The sequence below is a fragment of the Xenopus laevis genome, chromosome 8L (assembly GCF_017654675.1).
Source record: "Xenopus laevis strain J_2021 chromosome 8L, Xenopus_laevis_v10.1, whole genome shotgun sequence".
Taxonomy (NCBI): domain Eukaryota; kingdom Metazoa; phylum Chordata; class Amphibia; order Anura; family Pipidae; genus Xenopus; species Xenopus laevis.
Genome location: NC_054385.1, coordinates 62,118,993 through 62,139,025, shown reverse-complemented (window position 1 = coordinate 62,139,025; position 20,033 = coordinate 62,118,993). Strand labels below are relative to the sequence as shown.

Genomic DNA, 20,033 nt, shown 5'->3' with positions numbered 1-20,033 from the left:
GCCTATGTAAAAACGCCTGTACTAACCACACGAGGCGATGCGCTTTTCAACAGTCGCCTGAAAAAGCCTGGCGTTTTTACATAGGCGCCCATACAAAACTGTCGCCTGCGCCGGTCGCGGCGACTGTCGCGGCGCTTTGTCGCCGCGACCGCAAACGCGTCGCTATCTCCCCGTGTGGAATAGCCCTAAAGGCTGGAGTGACTGGATGTCTAACATAATAGCCAGAAAACTACTTCCTGCTTCTCAGCTCTCTAATCTGAGTTAGTCAGAGGCTTAAAGGGGGGCCAAATAGGATGTAACTGTTCATTGAGTTTGCAATTGACCCTTAGCATTCAGCTCAGATTTAAAAGCAGTTATGATACATGTGCCCCCCCCAAGTCACTGACTGGTTACTGCCTGGTAACCAATCAGTGGAAACCAAGAGAGCTGCAAAGCAGGAAGTAATGTACTAGCTATTATGTTAGACATCCAGTCACTCCAGCCTTTATACATTATATTTGTGGCTAACTAACTATATTAGAAACATTTTTATTTTGCACAGCCTATCTATTTACCCAGTTTTTATTTTTATACCAAACATTTCCTTTAAAGTGACACATTCATATTTCTTTTTTTTTTCAGTAGGCTTTAAATTTTATGTATGGTTATGCAGCAGTGTCAGTGTGTTATTTAATGAATGTTGTCTTGCTTGCCTTTGGCTTACATACGTCAGCCTTGGTGCAGCATTTTCGGACTGCTTAAAAACCAGTTGCACCAGATAGCACCCAGTTTGCCATTACACTTTAGCAATATAGTTGTATGTACATGTGAAATGTGCATCTAAATTGCTTCTCTTGCATGTAAAGATTTGGGGCCTGGTCAAATGCCCTGAATGCACCAGGGCACATGGGGCAGTTGTGAAGTACACATACTAACCATGTGCTTTCTGAAAGCTACAAGTCCCTCTGTATGTGCAGTGCTACCACTTGGAGACAAACTCCTTAGATCCTCTTTAGGGATGGGCGAATTTCTTCGCCTTATTTAGCTGCAAAAATGACACCCATAGACTTGTATGGCGTCGTGAGTCAAAAAAAAAAGACGTAAGTCAAAAAAAATTCGCCGCGCAACAATTTATATGCCACCCATAGACTTTAATGGGTGTCGGCAACATTTCACCAGCGGCGAATTTTTGGAGAAAAGAAATGTGTCAAATTTGCCCATCCCTAATCCCCTTGCAGAGGAATTTGTAAAGTATCTTATATATTGAACCAGTGATTTTCATTTTGTAACTATTGTAATACTAGTTAAACACAGTACAGTGCTACGCAATATGTTGGCGCTATATAAATACATGTTAATAATAATAGCAGAAATGATGGGAACAGCTTTATTCTGAGAAGTTAATGCATTACTGAGTGTTGCATTCGTTGGCACAGACAAAAAGCAATGTTCTTATTTGTGTACTTTATTTATATAGTGCCGTCATTTTGCAGCCCTTTACAGAGATTATCATTCACATCAGTTCGCCTTTTCTTACTTGTGTATTGTTTAGTACAGGGAGTTCTCGAGTTGCATACACCTTACAAACAACTCATACTTACAAAGGTGATGTACTGTGGTTTGCTTGGCCTTTTTTAGCATTTAGCTTTAATAAACCACCTGCCCAATCCCCGCTTGCATGTGTTGTCTACTGTCGAGCACAGAAATGTAAAAATACATATGCACAGAAAGGTAAAAATAAAATCTATGTTAAAACAAACATCTGTCTTGTTGCATTTAATATGTAGATGTGTATGTTTAAACTTACATACAAATTCAACTTAAGAACAAACCTACAGACCCTATCTCGTACGTAACCTGGGGACTGCCTCTATTCCTATGTGACAGTTTGCTTGACACAGATCACTAGCTATTAACGAGCCTGGGCTGTTCTGTAAGTATTGTGCAGCACACTTTTGGCAGCTACTTTACACTACAAGTCCAGGGCATAATATGTCCTTGGGGAAAATAGCTGCGTATATGTGTAAACGCATATTCCTATTTAGCTAGCAGCATGAAACCAAACTGGATATGCAGCATTTCAGGCTAGTGCCTGAACCTGCCTGCCTTTGTGCAATATATTAGTAACTCTTTGAGCCATGATTGTAGATATCACAGGGCTGAGCATGTTGATAGTTTTCATCAGAGCCTTCTAATGCAGTACATTTTCTGCAAGTGAATACATGCTTTATCATGCTTTCTCTCTTTCACTGTTGCTGCTTCTATTGATATACTTTGACAACCTGATCCTTGTGTTTGTACATACTGTATAGCATGTGCCATCTGTTTTTGACATGTTTTTTCAGGTAGTCCTTCAGGCACAGATTTGTGGGAAGGCCACAAAAACCCAGGTCTAGGTCGGCACAAATTAAGGGGCAGTTTTTAAAATTGGCCGTGCAGGAGATTTTGCTGTTTAAATCTCCTGCACGCTAAGTCCCAAGAACAGAAATTTGCGCATTCTCATACGAGCGAGTACGGACTTGGGGGGGGGGGGTGAAGGAGTAGAAGCGATGGAGCAGTGTGAGGGGCACTCAGTTTGCAAATCAGCCAATAGGATGTGGCAGTTGTGCTTTCTGACACTTCCTCGCTGTCGTAGAATGTGCCTTGTGTACCATCAGTCCTATGAGCTTTACAGACTGCCATCTGAAAAATCTATGTGTTTTATTGAACCTAACAGTTCAAACCTGCCCTACACTGGTAAAACTGATCAGCTTTCTTCAAAAACACTACTATAGTTCATATAAACACGCTGCTTGTAGCATTTGCGGAAATTCAAAAAAGGCTATATCGCATTGGTTAAATAGCGGATAACCGATAACACCATTATGTTCTACAGAGCTTATCTGCTATCTGCTGTGTAACCTGAGCCTTTTCTCCTTTGAATGGCTGCCCCCATTGCTACACAGCAGCTTATTTATATAAACAATAGTAGTGTTTCTGAAGCAAACACACCAGTTTTACCAGTGCAGGGCAACACTGCATTCTATTTTTATTACTTTAAAACACTTTCATCTTTGATGTTACTGTTCCTCTAAGGTGGCTACAGATGTTAAGAGTTTTAAAAGATCTTTTTGTTATTGTAGGACCTTTAAAGATTGTTTAAATGTAAACGATTTGTCCATAAACAAAAACTACCATTTCAAGAGATAACGTCTAGTTGAAGCTAGGAAACTGCACGTATCTGCCTGCTTGGCCCTGCAAACAATTGGACAATGGATAAATTTCACTGAGAACAATGAAAATGTTCTAACCTGACCGATCAATTTTCTGACAGATGGGTGAAAATCATTAGATGCATGATCGTTTGGTGACCACTAACATCACAATTAGTCCATTATACAATGGGATTATCTGTGCAATGGTAAAATTCTAATCTGCCTTGCAAGGACATTTCATGGGAGTATCTTAATTTTTACTTGTTCTGTTCAGCTCAGCCAATAATAAATACTATAGGTTTTTATGTTCACAACAACAGGTTAAATGTATGTTCAACACATGTTAGGCAGTGGCCGACAGGGAGATTTGTCTGCCGCGACTATTTATTCAATATTGAATTATTTCCAATGGAGAGGCATTTTCGGGAGATTTGTCGGCTGCAGTGGCACATAAATAATCATGGGCGACATATTGGTGTATTGGTATACTGCTCCTTCAAAGGCCAGTAACAACCAAGAGATTTTCATGTTATAGGTGTGTAGGTTTGTGTTTTGGTGGGGAGAGAGCCAAGAATTTCATTTGACCTTTAATTATCAGCAAGTAAATAATTAAGCCATTGTATTCTAAGCATCTTATCTGTTATCTGCTATACAAATGCGGGCCCTACAAACCTGCCTAACTGCCTTCATTGGCACAAAAGAGCTTGTTCATCTCAAAGAAATTAGAACTTCTGAATCACACAGTTTTGTTAAAAAAAACATCAAAGGCTAGGGCCAGACTTGGCCAAAATCAGCCCGCAGAAATCTGCAGGCTGATTTCATCCCCTCGCCGGGAGTATTATCCTCTTCTTTTGTGTCTGGAACCCTTGTGTTGGCTCCAGTGCTAACACTCTCAGCTGATTTCGGCACAAAATATTAAGTCTTGCCCTTCTTTGCTGAGTGTATTTGCACTGGAGCAGACACAAGGGTTCTGGACATGAAAAAAAAGAGAATACTGCTGGCAGTGAGGGGCTGAAATCGTTTCTACATTTCAGCAAGCTGATTTTGGCCCCATCTGCCCTAGCCTAACAGCAGAGATTTTAGTTTTTGGAGTTTGTGGCACACAGGGCCAAGCAATCTTTAAAGGAAAACTAAAGCTTAACTCAAGAAGTAGGGTAGAAATGTTGTACATTATGTTTGGCTTCTGTACTGGTTCAAGACAACCACAGCCCTTTAGCAGGGATGATCTGAACCTTCAAAGATGCCCCAGTAGCTCCCCATCTCCTTTTTTGCTGATTCACTGCACATGCTCTGTGCAGCTGCCACTAACTGGGCTTAGGGACTGACTCAAAATACACAGTACACATAGAATATAAATATCACAGTATAAGTCTGATTAGTAATTAATTACATTAATTACTACATGACAGCACAGCAACCAGTGCAACTAGCATCAGAATTTAATAATTAACTTTTATATTACAGGCCAACCTCATTTTCTGCTTCATAATTTACTACGGCCCCTAAGTTTAGCTTCTCAACAACTGCCACTGAGCATGTAAGTGTCACAGACACTTTCCAAGATGGTGACCCCCTGTGACAAGTTTGAAGTCCTGGATCATTGCTGCTTTTGAGAAGCTGAAACTTTAGGCTGGTGCCCAAGTTCAGTATATAAAATTGCATTTTGAGTCATATTCATTTTTATGGTTTAGTTTACTTTTCTGTGTCGTGCTTTGTATGAAAAATGTTTCCTGTTAAGCTGTGGCCACGCTGGTCTGATTCTCGGCCCCTATGCTTGAATCAGCACTCCTCTGTGTCTGCAGCTGGAGCAGATCTGATTGCATTTACCTGCACCCAGTGGCTTCAGTTGCAGACCCTAAAGATATTTGATTCAAGCATAGACAGAGACAAAACTTGGGTCACAGTAGTTTGAACTTGTGTATTTTCCATGTTACTTAAGGTCTTCATTATTTATTTTTTGATTGTTTTTGAATTGTTTGCCTTCCTCTTCTACATCTTACCACTTTTCAAATGGGGGTTACTGACCCCAGCAGCCAAAAACACTATTGATCTGTGGGCTTACAGTTTTATTATTGTTACTTTTTATTCCTTCTCTGCTCAGGCCCTCTTCTATTCATATCACAGTCTCTCATTCAAACCACTGCCTGGTTCCTAATATAAACAAGACCCTAGCTACCAAATTGCAAACTGGAGAGCTGCTGGAAAAAAAAGCTAACCAACTGAAAAAACACAAAAAATAAAAAATGAGCTCCAATTGCATAATGTCGCAGAATTTCAATGTCTACATCATACTAAATGTTAATTTAAAGATGAACAACCCCTAGCAGGAAAGTCGAGAATTCTGAAGAACCTTTTTTTAGATTTCCATATAAATAGAAATATGTGTTTAAAATCATTATCCTATTTTAGATCATCCGTTGGAACAAAGATATCTGCTCTTGTAGGTGATGAGAAATTTCTACTTCTTCCTTTTGTTGCTTTTTGTCAGTAACCTCAACAAGCAAGGAAAAGTGAAGACTGTGTTTACATTTAACAACACTTTTAGGGAACAAATTGCATCTAAAATATGCTGCTCAATACTTTCACATTCTCTTCGAGCAGAGATATTTTGGCTTAAAAAAGACTTCCCTTTTATAACCTGATTTACCCTTCTCTGGTACAATGATTTATTTAAGGCAATCATATGTATAAATATATCTTCGCCTGAAACCCTTGTCTAATGTAAGCTTCCAGAAGATTGCGGGGCTTCTCTATTTATTTTAAGGGGAATAAACGCTGTATGGGAGAGCCTTAGGGGTATATTTATCAAAAAGTGAAGTTAGAGATCTCCACAGTCCTTTACAGTGAAATTCTGCCACTCTCCATTCATTTCTATGGGATTTTTAAAAGAGTATTTATCAATGGGTGAAAGTTCATCCTTTGATAAACAAGCCTTTGAAAACCCCATAGAAATGAATGGAGAGTGGCAGAATTTCACTCTAGAGGACTGTGACGATCTCTTACTTCACTTTTTGATAAATATACCTCAAAGTCTTGATTTGGAAGACTGTGTCCCAATAGCTAATAGATGATATTTTATGCAAGAGTAAACTGCAAGCCGAGCCAGTAACACCTAAAAATAATTCTGTTTGCTGTGAAACTCCTGATTCCTAGATTTCAGATAGAATGGCCTGAATAATGAAAACATATAACATATGGCTGGTATCGAAATATTTCATATTATTTCCTATAGTTTTCTTGTACAGTTCATTAAAGTTTTATGCATTACAATGTAACCACGTCTCACAGAGGAAACACTTTGGTGTCATTTTGAAACATTCATGCTCAGAATTCAGTTGCATAAATATTGAGGTTAGATTTGTTTTTCCTTTTCTTCATTTTAAATGCAGAGGCATATCACTAGGAATGTATTCCATCATTTTTCATTGGCTAGATTTTATTTGTTACTAGCTATTCTTCTCATATTAGTCTCTATGGATTATTGCAGATGCTCGGTTTACACTAGTAGCTTGCTATTGCTGTTCTGGCCCAGTGTCAAGCAATGATGCACATGTAACGTGTCATACTAAAAGAGTACTACTCAGTATTTCAGTTATATTAAAGGAACAGTAACCTAAAAAAAAGTGTGTTTTAAAGGAATAAACATATAATTCAGTGTTTATATAAATAAGCTTCTGTGTAGCAATGGGGGCTGCCTTTCAAAGGAGAAAAGGCTCAGGTTACACAGCAGATAAGCTGTAGATCATAATGGTGTTATCTGTTATCCATTATTTAACCTGTGCCATATAGCCTTTTTTTCAATTTCAGCCATTGCTACTCAACTGCTTGTTTATATGAACTATAGTCGTGTTTCTGAAGCAAACAGATCAGTTTTATCAGTGCAGGGCAACGGTACATGATACTTTCAATACTTTAAAACACTTTCATTTTTTGGTGTTGCTGTTCCTTTAAGCAGATTCTCTTCATCCCCACCCATGTTGTATTAAAAAATGCTAATTGTTTCCATAAGGATCTAAATATTTGCCTTCCTACTCTATTTCTTCTACCTAAAATATAAACTGCTCTGAGGCTGAAAACCAATGAGAACCAGCATCTAAGATGTTGTTTAGTCACTAAAGTCAGGGAAATCTTAAAATTGTTATAACTGATTGATATGAGGGTAGACTGTCAAGGTTGGGGTTGTTTTCTCTGGAAAAAAGGTGCTTGCGAGGGGACATGATTACACTTTACAAGTACATTAGAGGACATTATAGACAAATAGCAGGGGACCTTTTTACCCATAAAGTGGATCACCGTACCAGAGGCCACCCCTTTAGACTAGAAGAAAAGAACTTTCATTTGAAGCAACGTAGGGGGTTCTTCACAGTCAGGACAGTGAGGTTGTGGAATGCACTGCCAGGTGATGTTGTGATGGCTGATTCAGTTAATGCCTTTAAGAATGGCTTGGATGATTTCTTGGACAGACATAATATCAAAGGCTATTGTGATACTAAGCTCTATAGTTAGTATAGATATGGGTATATAGAATTTAATTAAAAGTAGAGAGGGGTGTGTGTATGGATGCTGGGTTTTCATTTGGAGGGGTTGAACTTGATGGACTTTGTCTTTTTTCAACCCAATTTAACTATGTAACTACTACGTAGCTATGATTGTACTGAAAGAAACATCTGGCATTCAGGAATCCTACACTCAGGCAATGTAAAAAGTCACTTTATTAAAGCAACAAATGAGCCAAAGTAAGATAACTTTATGGGTCTCGTGCTATCTGTATTAATTCTAGGCTGTGTAACACCCAATCAAACAGAAAACATGTCATAAAGAATGGTAAATATGTACAGATAACAGAAGCCCATAGTAATAGAACTAGTAGTATAATGGGCAAATCCATAGTGAACGCAACAGACATTCCATTCATATTAGAAGGGGAAAAGTATCCCTCTACCACAGTACTAAACCTCTGGAGATAATAGGTGCCATCAAAGAAATTAAATATATATATATATATATATATATATATATATATATATATATATATATATATATATATATATATATATATATATATATATATATATATATATATATATATATATATATATATATATATATATATATATATAATAAAAAGATCCTTGGTAGTCCGCACTCCACTGGAATCAGCAAGGCACCCAGGTGCCACTCATATATCAAAAAGCATAATTATTCCTGGAAGCATGAGTGCACACTGGGATTTTAATTAAAAATCAAAAATTTATTAAATTACATTAAAACTGGTCAACGTTTCGGTCCACCTCTAGGACCATTATCAAGATGATAATGGTCCTAGAGGTGGACCGAAACGTTGACCAGTTTTAATGTAATTTAATAAATTTTTGATTTTTAATTAAAATCCCAGTGTGCACTCATGCTTCCAGGAATAATATATATATATATATATATATATATATATATATATATATATATATATATATATATATATATATATATATAGAGATATATAGAGATATATAGATAGATATAGATATAGATATATTTTAACATTTTAGTGCTATAATTATGGAAATAGTTTGAATTCTGGCTTGTGTGGATTGTACAATACTGCATATTTGCATATTGGACAAAAGTCCGTTCCTTTTGAAGAACCTGTTGTTTGGTCTTGGTTTGAAAAACTCAATTGGCTGCTTCTCCTCTCCTTCAGCATGTACTGATCCGCATGAATAAATAGGTTATAATTGCTATGTATCAGTAAACATTGTAGATTGCATGTCCCGGCGAGTCTGGCCACAAACCCTGAGAGGGTGCAACACTAACAAGGCGTGAGAAAGTGTGTTTACCTCTGTCCCAGTCAATGTTTCTTTTTTAAGAACAACTGCAGAAATAGTGGCTGTCAGGAAGTGTTCAGTGTACATAGCCACATTCATCCTTATTCATCATCATAATTAGCCATCATTAGTCATCATCCATCAAGATTGTACAGTTTTCACACTGTTATACACAATCACATATTCAATGGCTCTGTAGTTGAGGCCAGACAATTCTCCTGGGCCTAGGACCAACACAGGCATTTGGAACCCAGGAGTCAGCATTTGTCTCTGTCCAGAGCTGCCTGCCAGCACCCAGACAAGTGACACGGTAACGCTTTTAAACTAATACACACTTACTTAATGATGGGGAGGTGTTTATATACCCACACACAAAACACACTAGTTTTAAAATTCAATCTTTTTTATTACTATATCAAGTTTTTTGCCCCCCCCCCTTACATGTAGTGTGAATAGCATTAGCACTAATGACACTACAAAATTAATATTTTGTTTTGGTGGTTTTATTAAATTTTCATTTGCCATTTCTAATTTATAGTTAAAATTCAATCTTGTTTTTATTACTGTATACAGTTTTTTGCTCCTCCCCCAACAAGTTACTGTGACTAACTTTAGCACTAATGACACTACAGAATTAATATTTTACTGTATATAGGTTGTTTTATTGCATTTTCAGTTGACATTGCTGTTGATTGTTTGTGCCTGTAAATTTTTCATTGCAGTCAAACTGGGAATTTCACCATGGATCTCCCTGTTTGCTATTTTTGTTTTAATTTGTCATATTGAACTTTTAGTGATTTTATTGTATTCTGCATTCTTCTTTCCCTCCATATAATTTTGTTTATCGCATTTTGAATTTGGACTCTTTACACACCACCTAGGGGGTTATTTATCAAAGTTCGATTTTATCTCAACATTTTCTGCTGCAAACTCCGATAAAATCTGCTCTGGTTTTTAACGCTTATTTATTATTACATTTTCCCAAAAATTTGCTTTGCGGAAAAAAATCAGATTTTCACGTTTTTTTTCACCTGAAGACTCAGATTTCTTATGTTTTTGCCCAAACACTCTGAAAACGGGGTATTGCACGAAACTCAGTGCACACCAAAAAATCATTAGGACATCTTCCATTGACTTATATGCAACCTTGACAGGTCTAAGATGCCAGATTTTCTGATTCTGACTTTTTCTATCCTCTGGGTTTAATACATTTAGAAACATTCGTGATTTTTATAAAAGTCTGATTTTATTTAAAAACAATCACAAATTTTTCATGATTTTTGCAACTGGAATTAAGTTAATAAGGTATACTGTCCTCTATAAGTAGTAGTCATCCTATGCTTTTTGGGTATCAAACTGCTCAAAAGACCCTTGGCATTTATAATTAGGATCCTTAAAGGGATACTGTCATGGGAAAAATTTTTTTTTTCAAAATGAATCGGTTAATAGTACTGCTCCAGCAGAATTCTGCACTGAAATCCATTTCTCAAAAGAACGAACAGATTTTTTTATATTCAATTTTGAAATCTGACATGGGGCTAGACATTTTGTCAATTTCCCAGCTGCCCCAAGTCATGTGACTTGTGCTCTGATAAACTTCAATTACTCTTTACTGCTGTACTGCGTGATATCACCCCCTCCCTTCCCCCCCCCAGCAGCCAAACAAAAGAACAATGGGAATGTAACCAGATAGCAGCTCCCTAACACAAGATAACAGCTGCCTGGTAGATCTAAGAACAACACTCAATAGTAAAAACCCATGTCCCACTGAGACACATTCAGTTACATTGAGAAGGAAAAACAGCAGCCTGCCAGAAAGCATTTCTCTCCTAAAGTGCAGGCACAAGTCACATGACTGGGGGCAGCTGGGAAATTGACAAATTGTCTAGCCCCATGTCAGATTTCAAAATTAAATATAAAAAAATCTGTTTGCTCTTTTGAGAAATGGATTTCAGTGCAGAATTCTGCTGGAGTAGCACTATTAACTGATGCGTTTTGAAAAAAACACGTTTTCCGATGACAGGATCCCTTTAATGTTTGTATCCCTAAGAACATGTGGGAGGTATGATGCAGTAAATTGCAAGCTTTGAGACGTTGTTATAAATACTGCTTTTTTTTATTTTGAATATGTTATTTGCAAAAAATACAAGTTCTGTAATCAACTTTCTCTTAGGCATATTAGGCCTTGCAGTTTAAAGTGTTATTCTGCTGTGGTGATATAATTTTCTTTATTGTACTGCTGTGCGTTTTTCTTACAAGTCAAGAATCTTCATAAAATGATTTATTATTATTATATTTTGCATTTGTGCTTTTAGGAGGCATAAGAATCAGTTGTATTTTTAGCCATACAATAAAGTATATTTAAAAGCAAAAATTGACTGGCATTTAATGCACGTGAAGTTTGAAATCTGTCACTGAAAGAGTTATTTTTTCTGTATTTTTTCTATTGTTTATGACATCTGGCATCAGTAATGAAACCGCTATTAAAGAAAGTTATTTCAGTATATTCACTACACCATAGGGAAAACAGAAGACGCACTTTTTATAGCTCAGTGCTTCTTAACCAGGCATTGCTGTTAAATAATGATAAAACACACTCAAAATAATTATTTCATTTTACTTCTGCAGGAGACTAAGTGTGTGACTTTACTGATAACTGCTGCAGGGAGTTTGTTGTTGTCTGTTTTTGTGGCCAGGCTTTTTCACCTGGCCACAAGACTTAATCCTGTTGGGTTGTGTATTGACCCTAAATAATATCTTGCCCGGTTGATCTGCTTGTTGATTGGGATCTGATATTGTCTGATAAATTGGGCAGAAATACCTGTTTGTTAAGAATCTCATGGGGATTTAGAGGTGATCAGTAAGTGTACAAAGCCCATATATTCAGTCACTGACCCTTCCAACTAGGTACGCATAAACATGTAATAACTGGAAAAAATACAGCATTCCTGAAAGTATTTCAAATTAGAAGGCATTAGAATAGGTTTAAGGTTAACCTTTGCCTCAAAGCAATACTGAGACTCTTCTGTGTATGACAGGAATTATGTCTGTAAAACTATCCAAGAGTCAGGGTGTCACTCACCATACAACCTAGTGCTACTTTCAATTCAATGTAAACACATTTTCCTGTGTGCATAACTTATATATTTTTTCACAGTGTAGGGACCGCAAGTTTAACCATAAAAGCCACTGTCCATTGTTTGTTACTTGACTCAGTGTTGCAAAGCTGCAGGAAATGGTTAATTCTGAAAGTTATCAAAAACAGACAAATTAGAATATCTTTTTGCAAATTGTCAAAAGATACCTGTACATGTATCACGGATAAATGTTCATTTTAGGGCAAGCTGCCCATACACCTTATTCATTGAGTTGAAGTATTGCCCCATCAATGTGGTACATTTTTTTTCTGTAAACAATGGGCAGTTAGGTAAATTCACTGTTAGGGATGATTCTCACTTTGATAAATAACTGTTAGGGCAATTACCACTGGATGACACAACACAGTCTTGGTAATTGTCTTGAAATTTGCATTGTGCTGATTACTGATTGTTATCCTTTGGGCTGTCTGTGTTTTTACAACATAATAATGTGTGTGAGGTCGGAAGCACTTGCAAAATGTAACAGTCTATTTAAGCTGGCCATATGGACTTGTCTACGTATCATACACTTCTGCCTGATCACTGTAGTGAGTCACTATGTGCCCAGAATTCTGTAAATTGCTCTCTACTTATGTGATAATCGGCGTTACTTTCTTTTTGTACTGTATCAAGTTTTTCTGTTTTACTAGGTCTTTTTTACACGTTTTTAAAAATATATATTTACCAATTGTATGGGTGTTTATTTGCTCTGCTGTTGCTAATCCATCTCTTCTCTAACTAAACATTTTTATAAAGCTTTTCATAGCACATGGATTTGATCATTTTTTCCTTTCTCTGGGCAAAATGTGGGAAATTATTTCAGTCCTGCGGGATCATCAGGTACTTTTTGGACAGCTGGAAATTCCACCTGTTCAACCAGACAGCTAAATAAGCAGACCGTTGGCCATACTAGCAATAGACAAAATGGGCCACACTGTGTAAACTCCTTCATGTAAGCCTTTGTTGGCTCATCACCCCTGTGACTTGATCATAACCAATTACGCATAGTTTTGTCAAAAGCAACATTTTGATGGCCTTCAAGAAGGTATTTTACCCTATTATGGTCACAGGGTTGCCCCTACGACTGCCCTTCCAATATTGATTTTTGTCCTATTAGTTATAAAGTAACCTTTTACTGGCCATACTCCAAATCTGGTTGGTCCTACTAAAGTTGCCCATATAGTTTAGCCCTAATAGGTGAGTACTTTTCAGTTTACTCATTGATTTACAAACAGGTTAAAGCTATAATTATTGTATCCCTGGGTTGTGCAGGTATGGCCTGTTTGAGAAGTAAGGGCAGAATTCAGAGCCACAAGGCCAAAAAACAGGTCTCTCTGGTTATATTGACAATGAATTGATTGTTCTAATACTTGAGCCTTATTACACACAGTGCTTATGCCTGCTGGGAAGTATTTATTTAGTAAATTATTATAAATATATTTCATTTTCCATTGATATTCATATATGCACAGTTTTTTTAATACATAATACATACAAGTCTAAATGTTTTTGCTTTTGTTGGCATTGTATATAGTTAACAGTCTACTAACTGCACTAGTGACCTTTGTCCACTTAGTGATTTGCAGTTTCCAGAGTTAGCTTCACAAATATTTTAGGATTACATATGCTGAAGAGTTTGAATTCTGCCAGCTATGGAGTTACCAGATGAATTAGGGTTGGAGTTTTGGCACTATATGGTAAGACTGCTGTTTTTGTTCCTCCGGTATGAACTGGTTTTGAGTGCGAAGAATAGGATAACCGCAATTTTACAGTGCGTTTCCATATCTCTGTGTACTACAACTTTGTTAAGAGTGCAATGAAAATCATGTGTTCTCGATTAGACAGTGTATTTATGAGATGTTTTTAACTTTAGAATGTAAATATTATGTGTATATTTTTGCATTTACAAATATGAGGTGGCAGTTCTGTTTGCAAGCATAAACGCTTTGCAGGTTTAACAACTGATGCCATTAAATACAGGCATTTGGGTACAATTTCAAATGTTGTATAGATATTAACATGAATATTTTATGTGAATCTGCAATTTTATATTATTTTATTTTATGGGACTTACATTTACTTCATTTTTCTCCAGCCAGTAAAACATAATGCAATCAAAGTTATTTTACTCACTAGACAAAAGGGAGTCCAAAAAAAAAAAAATACAGACAGCCAATATAAAGTTGCCTAATATTTACCACCAGCAAAGTACAGTAGGGAGCTCCCCTAGGGCAGGATAAATGACAATGAACTCCGAAAGGAAAAAGTACCTTTTGCACTAAAAGCACTTAATACAATTACAATACTATTACTAAATTACTATTAAAGGTTAATTATATCATTAAAAATATACTGTACTCACGTTTCCATTAAAAAAGACAGGGCAGTCCAGTCCCTCGGTGTGAACCCACTATAGCAAATTAAAATTTTTCTGGCTTCTGTAAATCGACAGCTTTAATCACAAAAGAGTTGACCACATATCCATAGTATGTTGAGAGTAACTACATTAAGCAGGATTACCTATCAGATGCCACTGTAACCGTTTATGATGTATTTTTTTTTTTTATTTACAATTCTTTATCAAGGGGGCTATTTTATCAATGTTTTTTTTATTTTTTATTTTATCCTTATTATTATAATGCTGGTTGTTATATTATTAATAAGAAATCTCATATAGTTCCACCATGCTCCGTGGATCCTACTTGTGTCATTGTCACAGGATCACAGCAAGTGGTTATCAGTCAGTAAATATTTGTTCTGCTTGACATTGGTTGCATGTCCATGGGTCACAAACCACAGGCTTTTGAAGCTATGGAACATTTACTTGAGAATATTCTGCTGAAAGTATTTTGCTACATAGAATATGCATGGGCAAATCTGCTTGTGGTCTTTTCTCCAATGGAGTGCCTGTCTGCCCTGATCTGGCCTTTTATGCTGTGCATTCTGTGTTGTAAGAGAAGTTCATAAGAATCATCCCTCAAAAGGGCAGCATATACCCCTTTATTCAAGATGAGATCAATGAGTTGGGCTTATGCTGAACCTTTTTCTTGTCCTTTAAATACAGGCACAACAGTCCTTCGAACATTACCCCTCAGCTTCTAATAAAGACAAGCACATCTTTATTCTGTCGTGTTTTAATTGATGCTTGATCCCCATTTGTTCAGCTGCATCCAAACAGTACAAAACTGTTTCCATCAAGCTTTTAAACACAGAGGCAGACATCCTCCCATCTGCCTGGGATGTTCTCATCTCTTAAATTATGAATGTAGTGTGCCAAATGTGCTTTCCTCACTCACTTCAATCACATCTGGACAGCTTAGCCTGCTTCCTGTTACTTCTTTACGTTTTTAGTTTGGGTGCAAAAGTCTGGCTGGAACACGAATTGGTAACAAACTTATTACTACTGAAATTATTAGTAAAGCCAGTAATTATGGCCAAACTTTTGTTTTTTCTTTTTACTAAATGCTTTGAACAGGTGTTGTGTACAGTATCCTTATTTATTACATTAACTAAATAAACTACGTTTATACAAATCCTCTTATCGGGTTGACACACACACAGACTTAGCTGTATGATATTTTTTTGTCCAGCCTGTAGTCCAACTTGATAAAAACCATCTGAGGGGCTATACATGTGTAGCGCCACTTTTGTGTTCCATTTATTTGAGAACATCACATGATGTTTGGAACAAAGTGAATAGGGGCGACCACTTGAAAATATAAAATGTTATTCCTGAACCAGCAATTTTTTAAGTTGTAATATTGGAGTGTAGGCAGCCATCTCTGGTCATTTTGCCTGGTCATGTGCTTACAGAAAGAGCCAGCACTTTAGGATGGAACTGCTTTCTGGCAGGCTGTTGTTTCTCCTACTCAATGTAACTGAATGTGACACAGTGGGACGTGGATTTTTCTATTGAGTGCTGTTCTTATATTTACCAGGCAGCTGTTGTCTTGTGTTAGGGAGCTGCTATCTCATTACCTTCCCATTATTCTGTTGTTAGGCTGCTGTGGGTGGGGGAGATGGAGGTGGGTGATATCACTCCAACTTGCAGTACAGCAGTAAAATGTGACTGAAGTTTATCAGAGCACAAGTCACATGACTTGGGGTAACTGGGAAACTGACAATATATCTAGCCCCATGTCAAATTTCAAAATTAAATATAAAAAATATCTGTTTGCTCTTTTGTGATTCGGATTTCTGTGCAGAAGTCTGCTGGAGCAGACTGATGCATTTTTTTTAAAAAAAACTGATGCATTTTCGTATGACAGTATCCCTTTAAGCTATAACTTTCGAGACAGATTTTTGTTTTTTTTTGTTATTTGCTCATGACTTTCCATCCCTTTAAACTTGGCTACAATTTACATACTTATATGTGGCTACCAAAATAAGATTAAACCCACAAACAAAAATAAGTGATCTATGCCATTCACTGCAGCACACATCTCTTAAATAGCTGTTTTCCAAAGTAGAAATTGTTATTTAACTGTTGCCTAATAATTGCATTGATCTAAATATAATGTCGCTGCTTTCAGTTAAGTATTCTTTGCTTTTATTGGCAGTGTCCTGGAGAAGAAAACCGTGTTGGAACTCGCACTGTGTATGTTGGACCTCGGCCAGCTTCAGATAACGATGCCTATATCCAACCGAAATTCTGTGATAATAGGATTGTCTCTTCAAAGGTTTGCCTAATTCAATTACTTGTTCCTTTTGTGGACACACAGAGGAACTTTATGGAAAGATTGTAGAACAGTGATAACTTACTAGTAACCCTGGTTAACTTCAAGATTGTTAGCGGCTGGGACGGTAGAGGCTGCAACTGCCGATAGGACCTATGGGGTACTATGGAGGTGAATATGAAGGGGCCAAATGATAATCCCACTTAGTTTCAAGCTGATTTGGGTATAAGAAGCTGATCATCTATAGCTTAAGGGCAGTAAGGAGTTGGCCCTGAACCAAATGTGCACTGGGACCACCTGTGATCTGTATAATATTAGCAGCCAGGTGTTGTTAAGAGTTTTGGTTCAACAACAGCAGTAGGAGGGAGATGAACCGATCACTGCAGTAGTTGGTGTTAATAAGTTTGCTCTCATCTCTGACATTTACGCATAATATTTCCAAAGAGTATTTTAAATGTTCACTTGCATGTTGTATTTTAGCACTGTAATGTTGGTGCCAGTTTGTGCCCAAGTTTGTTTCTATGAAGATGTTACTGGCGTTGTTTCTTTAAGTTGAGATGCATGCACAAAATGTGAAAATTGTATTTGCATTCCCAGGGCTACTGACACACCCAAGTCAAATATTCACTGAATTAATCACAGTTTTGCTCTGAGGAATCATAAAGATAAAAATAGTCCAAAAGTAAATGGCTCCTACTTAGTGCAGAGACACACGTGGAGATTTGGGAGATTTAGTGGCCAGGTGACAAATCGCCTCTTCTTCGGGTGACTAATCTCCCTGAACTGCCTTCCTGCCAGCTAGAATCAAAATCGCTGGTGGGATGGCACTCGGAGCGCTTCGTTTTCCGAAGTCGACCAAAGTTTCCTCGTGAGGCAAGTGTAATTTAGATTCTAGCCGGCCGGAAGGCAGTTTGGTTAGCTCAGTCGCCCGATGAAGAGGCAACTTGTCGCCAGGCGACTAATCTCCCGGAATCTCTACTTGTGTCTCTGCCCTTAACAAGGACAACAAAAAAACCCTTAGATATAAACAAACATTTGATAAGTTGCTATTGATTACTACCTAGAGGCAAATATGCCTAGTGAGCCACAGACACCTGCATTGTGTACCATTAGCCTGAGGCATCCGGTCACTACAGCTATAGATTACATTTTTGGCTAACTAATTATATCTAAAACATTGTTTATTTTGCACAGCCTATCTATTTACCCAGTTTTTATTTTTACACTGTACTGTTCGTTAAAGGTATTGTACAGTATTTAGGATGGAGTGGTGAGACTAATGAGAGGGCTGCATTCTTTGAGCTTTTGCAACTTTGCCCAATTTTCCAAGGAATTTAGCAGAAAATACTCTCAGTTGTTTTCCTGTCATGTTCTGTCTCATTGCTAGGCAATAAGCAAGATTTCAGGGGCCTTAGGAAATTGTTGCCCTTGAACTATTCAAATGAGCCTTATTTTTGACAGTTTTTCCAGAATTTAATTTCCTGTATGTCAGTTTGGCAGCTCAGGGCTGATTCTGAACACAATTTACAAGTTACAATTTGCTACATTAGTTGCTACATTTCTCAGCAACATCTGTGGAATATTAGCAACTATTGTATCAATTCTAACAGCTGTCTTTAAAGAAACTCAGGCATTCTGCCAAAGGTAAGAAATGTATCAACTCATGCATCAATTTAGAACAGTTTACACCATCGGTGACCCCCTCCCCCTGGGAGCTGCGTCACAAAGATATAATTAGGTGAGAAATAAAACTGTAAACTTCAATATTAGAAAAACGGTCACAAATAGAAAATAGAAAGTTATTTTAAAAGTGTTTATTTCTGGAGAACTATCTGAGAAAAAAAGTGTTGGAAGGTGGACCCTTTAAAATGACCGAAGGTTCAAAATTGAATCCCCTGCTTATCCAGCCCCATGGTGGTTTATTCACACTGATCAGTAAGTTGTCATATAGAACTTTAAAGGAGCAAAGAAGCAGAATATGCCCAAAAATGGGCATGGGGAAATGAATGGGTATTGTCAATCACAGCCTAGTCACAGCTGCCATAACTGTACAAGGTGCACTGTGGGGGCTGTTTACATAAATGAACTTTTAGTATGACATAGACATTGATATTCAGAGACAGTTTGCAATTTTTGTTCATTTTTTTGTGATTTTTCCGTTATTTATCGTTTTCTTCTGCAGCTCTCTAGTTTGGAAGTTCAACAGCTATCTGGTTGCTAGTGTCTTGTTTACCTTACCAACCAGACAGTGGTTTGAACGAGAGACTGGAATATGAATAGTAAAGGCACTGACTAGAAATACAAAGAATGAAAAGTAACTGTAATAATAATTGTTAGCAAATAGAGCAATAGTTTTGTGACTTACGAGATCAGTGACCCCCAGTTGAAAGCTGGAAAAATGCAGGAGAGTAAGACAAATAATTAGGAAACTATATAAAAAAATCAATAAATACCAATTGCAAAGTTGCTAGGAATAAGACATTCTATAACATACTAAAAAGCCCTTTTAAGATAATGATGCAAGCTCAGGGGGGTGAGGTTACTAGTTACGCCTCCTAAACATGACACTGCTATTATTAAATGCTAATATTTATATGTTACGGTTTAAAAAAAAAAAAAAAAAAAGGATAATAAAAACAAAAAGGCAGTTTCCCTTGTTCTACAAAAAAATAAAACTGAATTTTTGGTGTGTTTAACTAGGAATATGATTTTAGTATAAAGAAGCATGAGGCTGACCGCATACAGATGAAGGTAAAGGTTTGTAGAGAGATTCTCCCGCATAATGATTGGCTGGATGGCCATTTTGTGTTCCATCTGTTTCTGTTAGAGGAGTAGGTTTGGGTCATGAGGAATTCAAGTTTTTCCTTTTGGATGATCAACTTCAGAAAAATTATTATTGCACCTCAGATAAATTACAACAATGATTATTCTAGAAATAAAATGTTAGTGTTTGCAAAGAGATGGATTTTATACTGCTCACTTTTCAGATGAAATGAATTGAGGGCTGGGAGCTGTTTATAATGCTCGTGGTAAGTTAGAAGCTGCATGTCTAATGTTCAGAGACTTGTGCTAATATTTGTGGCATTCCCAAATGCTGACTATGCCTATAGGAAACTAGAGTTAAGCAACAGCTGGACGTCTTATCAGTGATTCGGGGGTTAAATGGGACAGTTTCCCTTGAGCCTTTCTGCGATACTAATATGTTCATTGTGAATCATAGTTTCC

At 37.1% G+C, this 20,033-nt stretch overlaps 1 protein-coding gene across 1 annotated transcript in view; it reads left to right on the top strand.

Annotated features, from left to right (window-relative positions):
• The window catches only part of atp11c.L (ATPase, class VI, type 11C L homeolog), a gene marked incomplete at its 3' end in the record, with an annotated part of 65,043 nt that overhangs the window by 7,520 nt on the left and 37,490 nt on the right, over positions 1–20,033 (top strand). Inside the window, 1 exon segment of the mRNA NM_001087355.1 lies at positions 16,692–16,811. Coding sequence (NP_001080824.1) covers positions 16,692–16,811 — 120 coding nt within the window.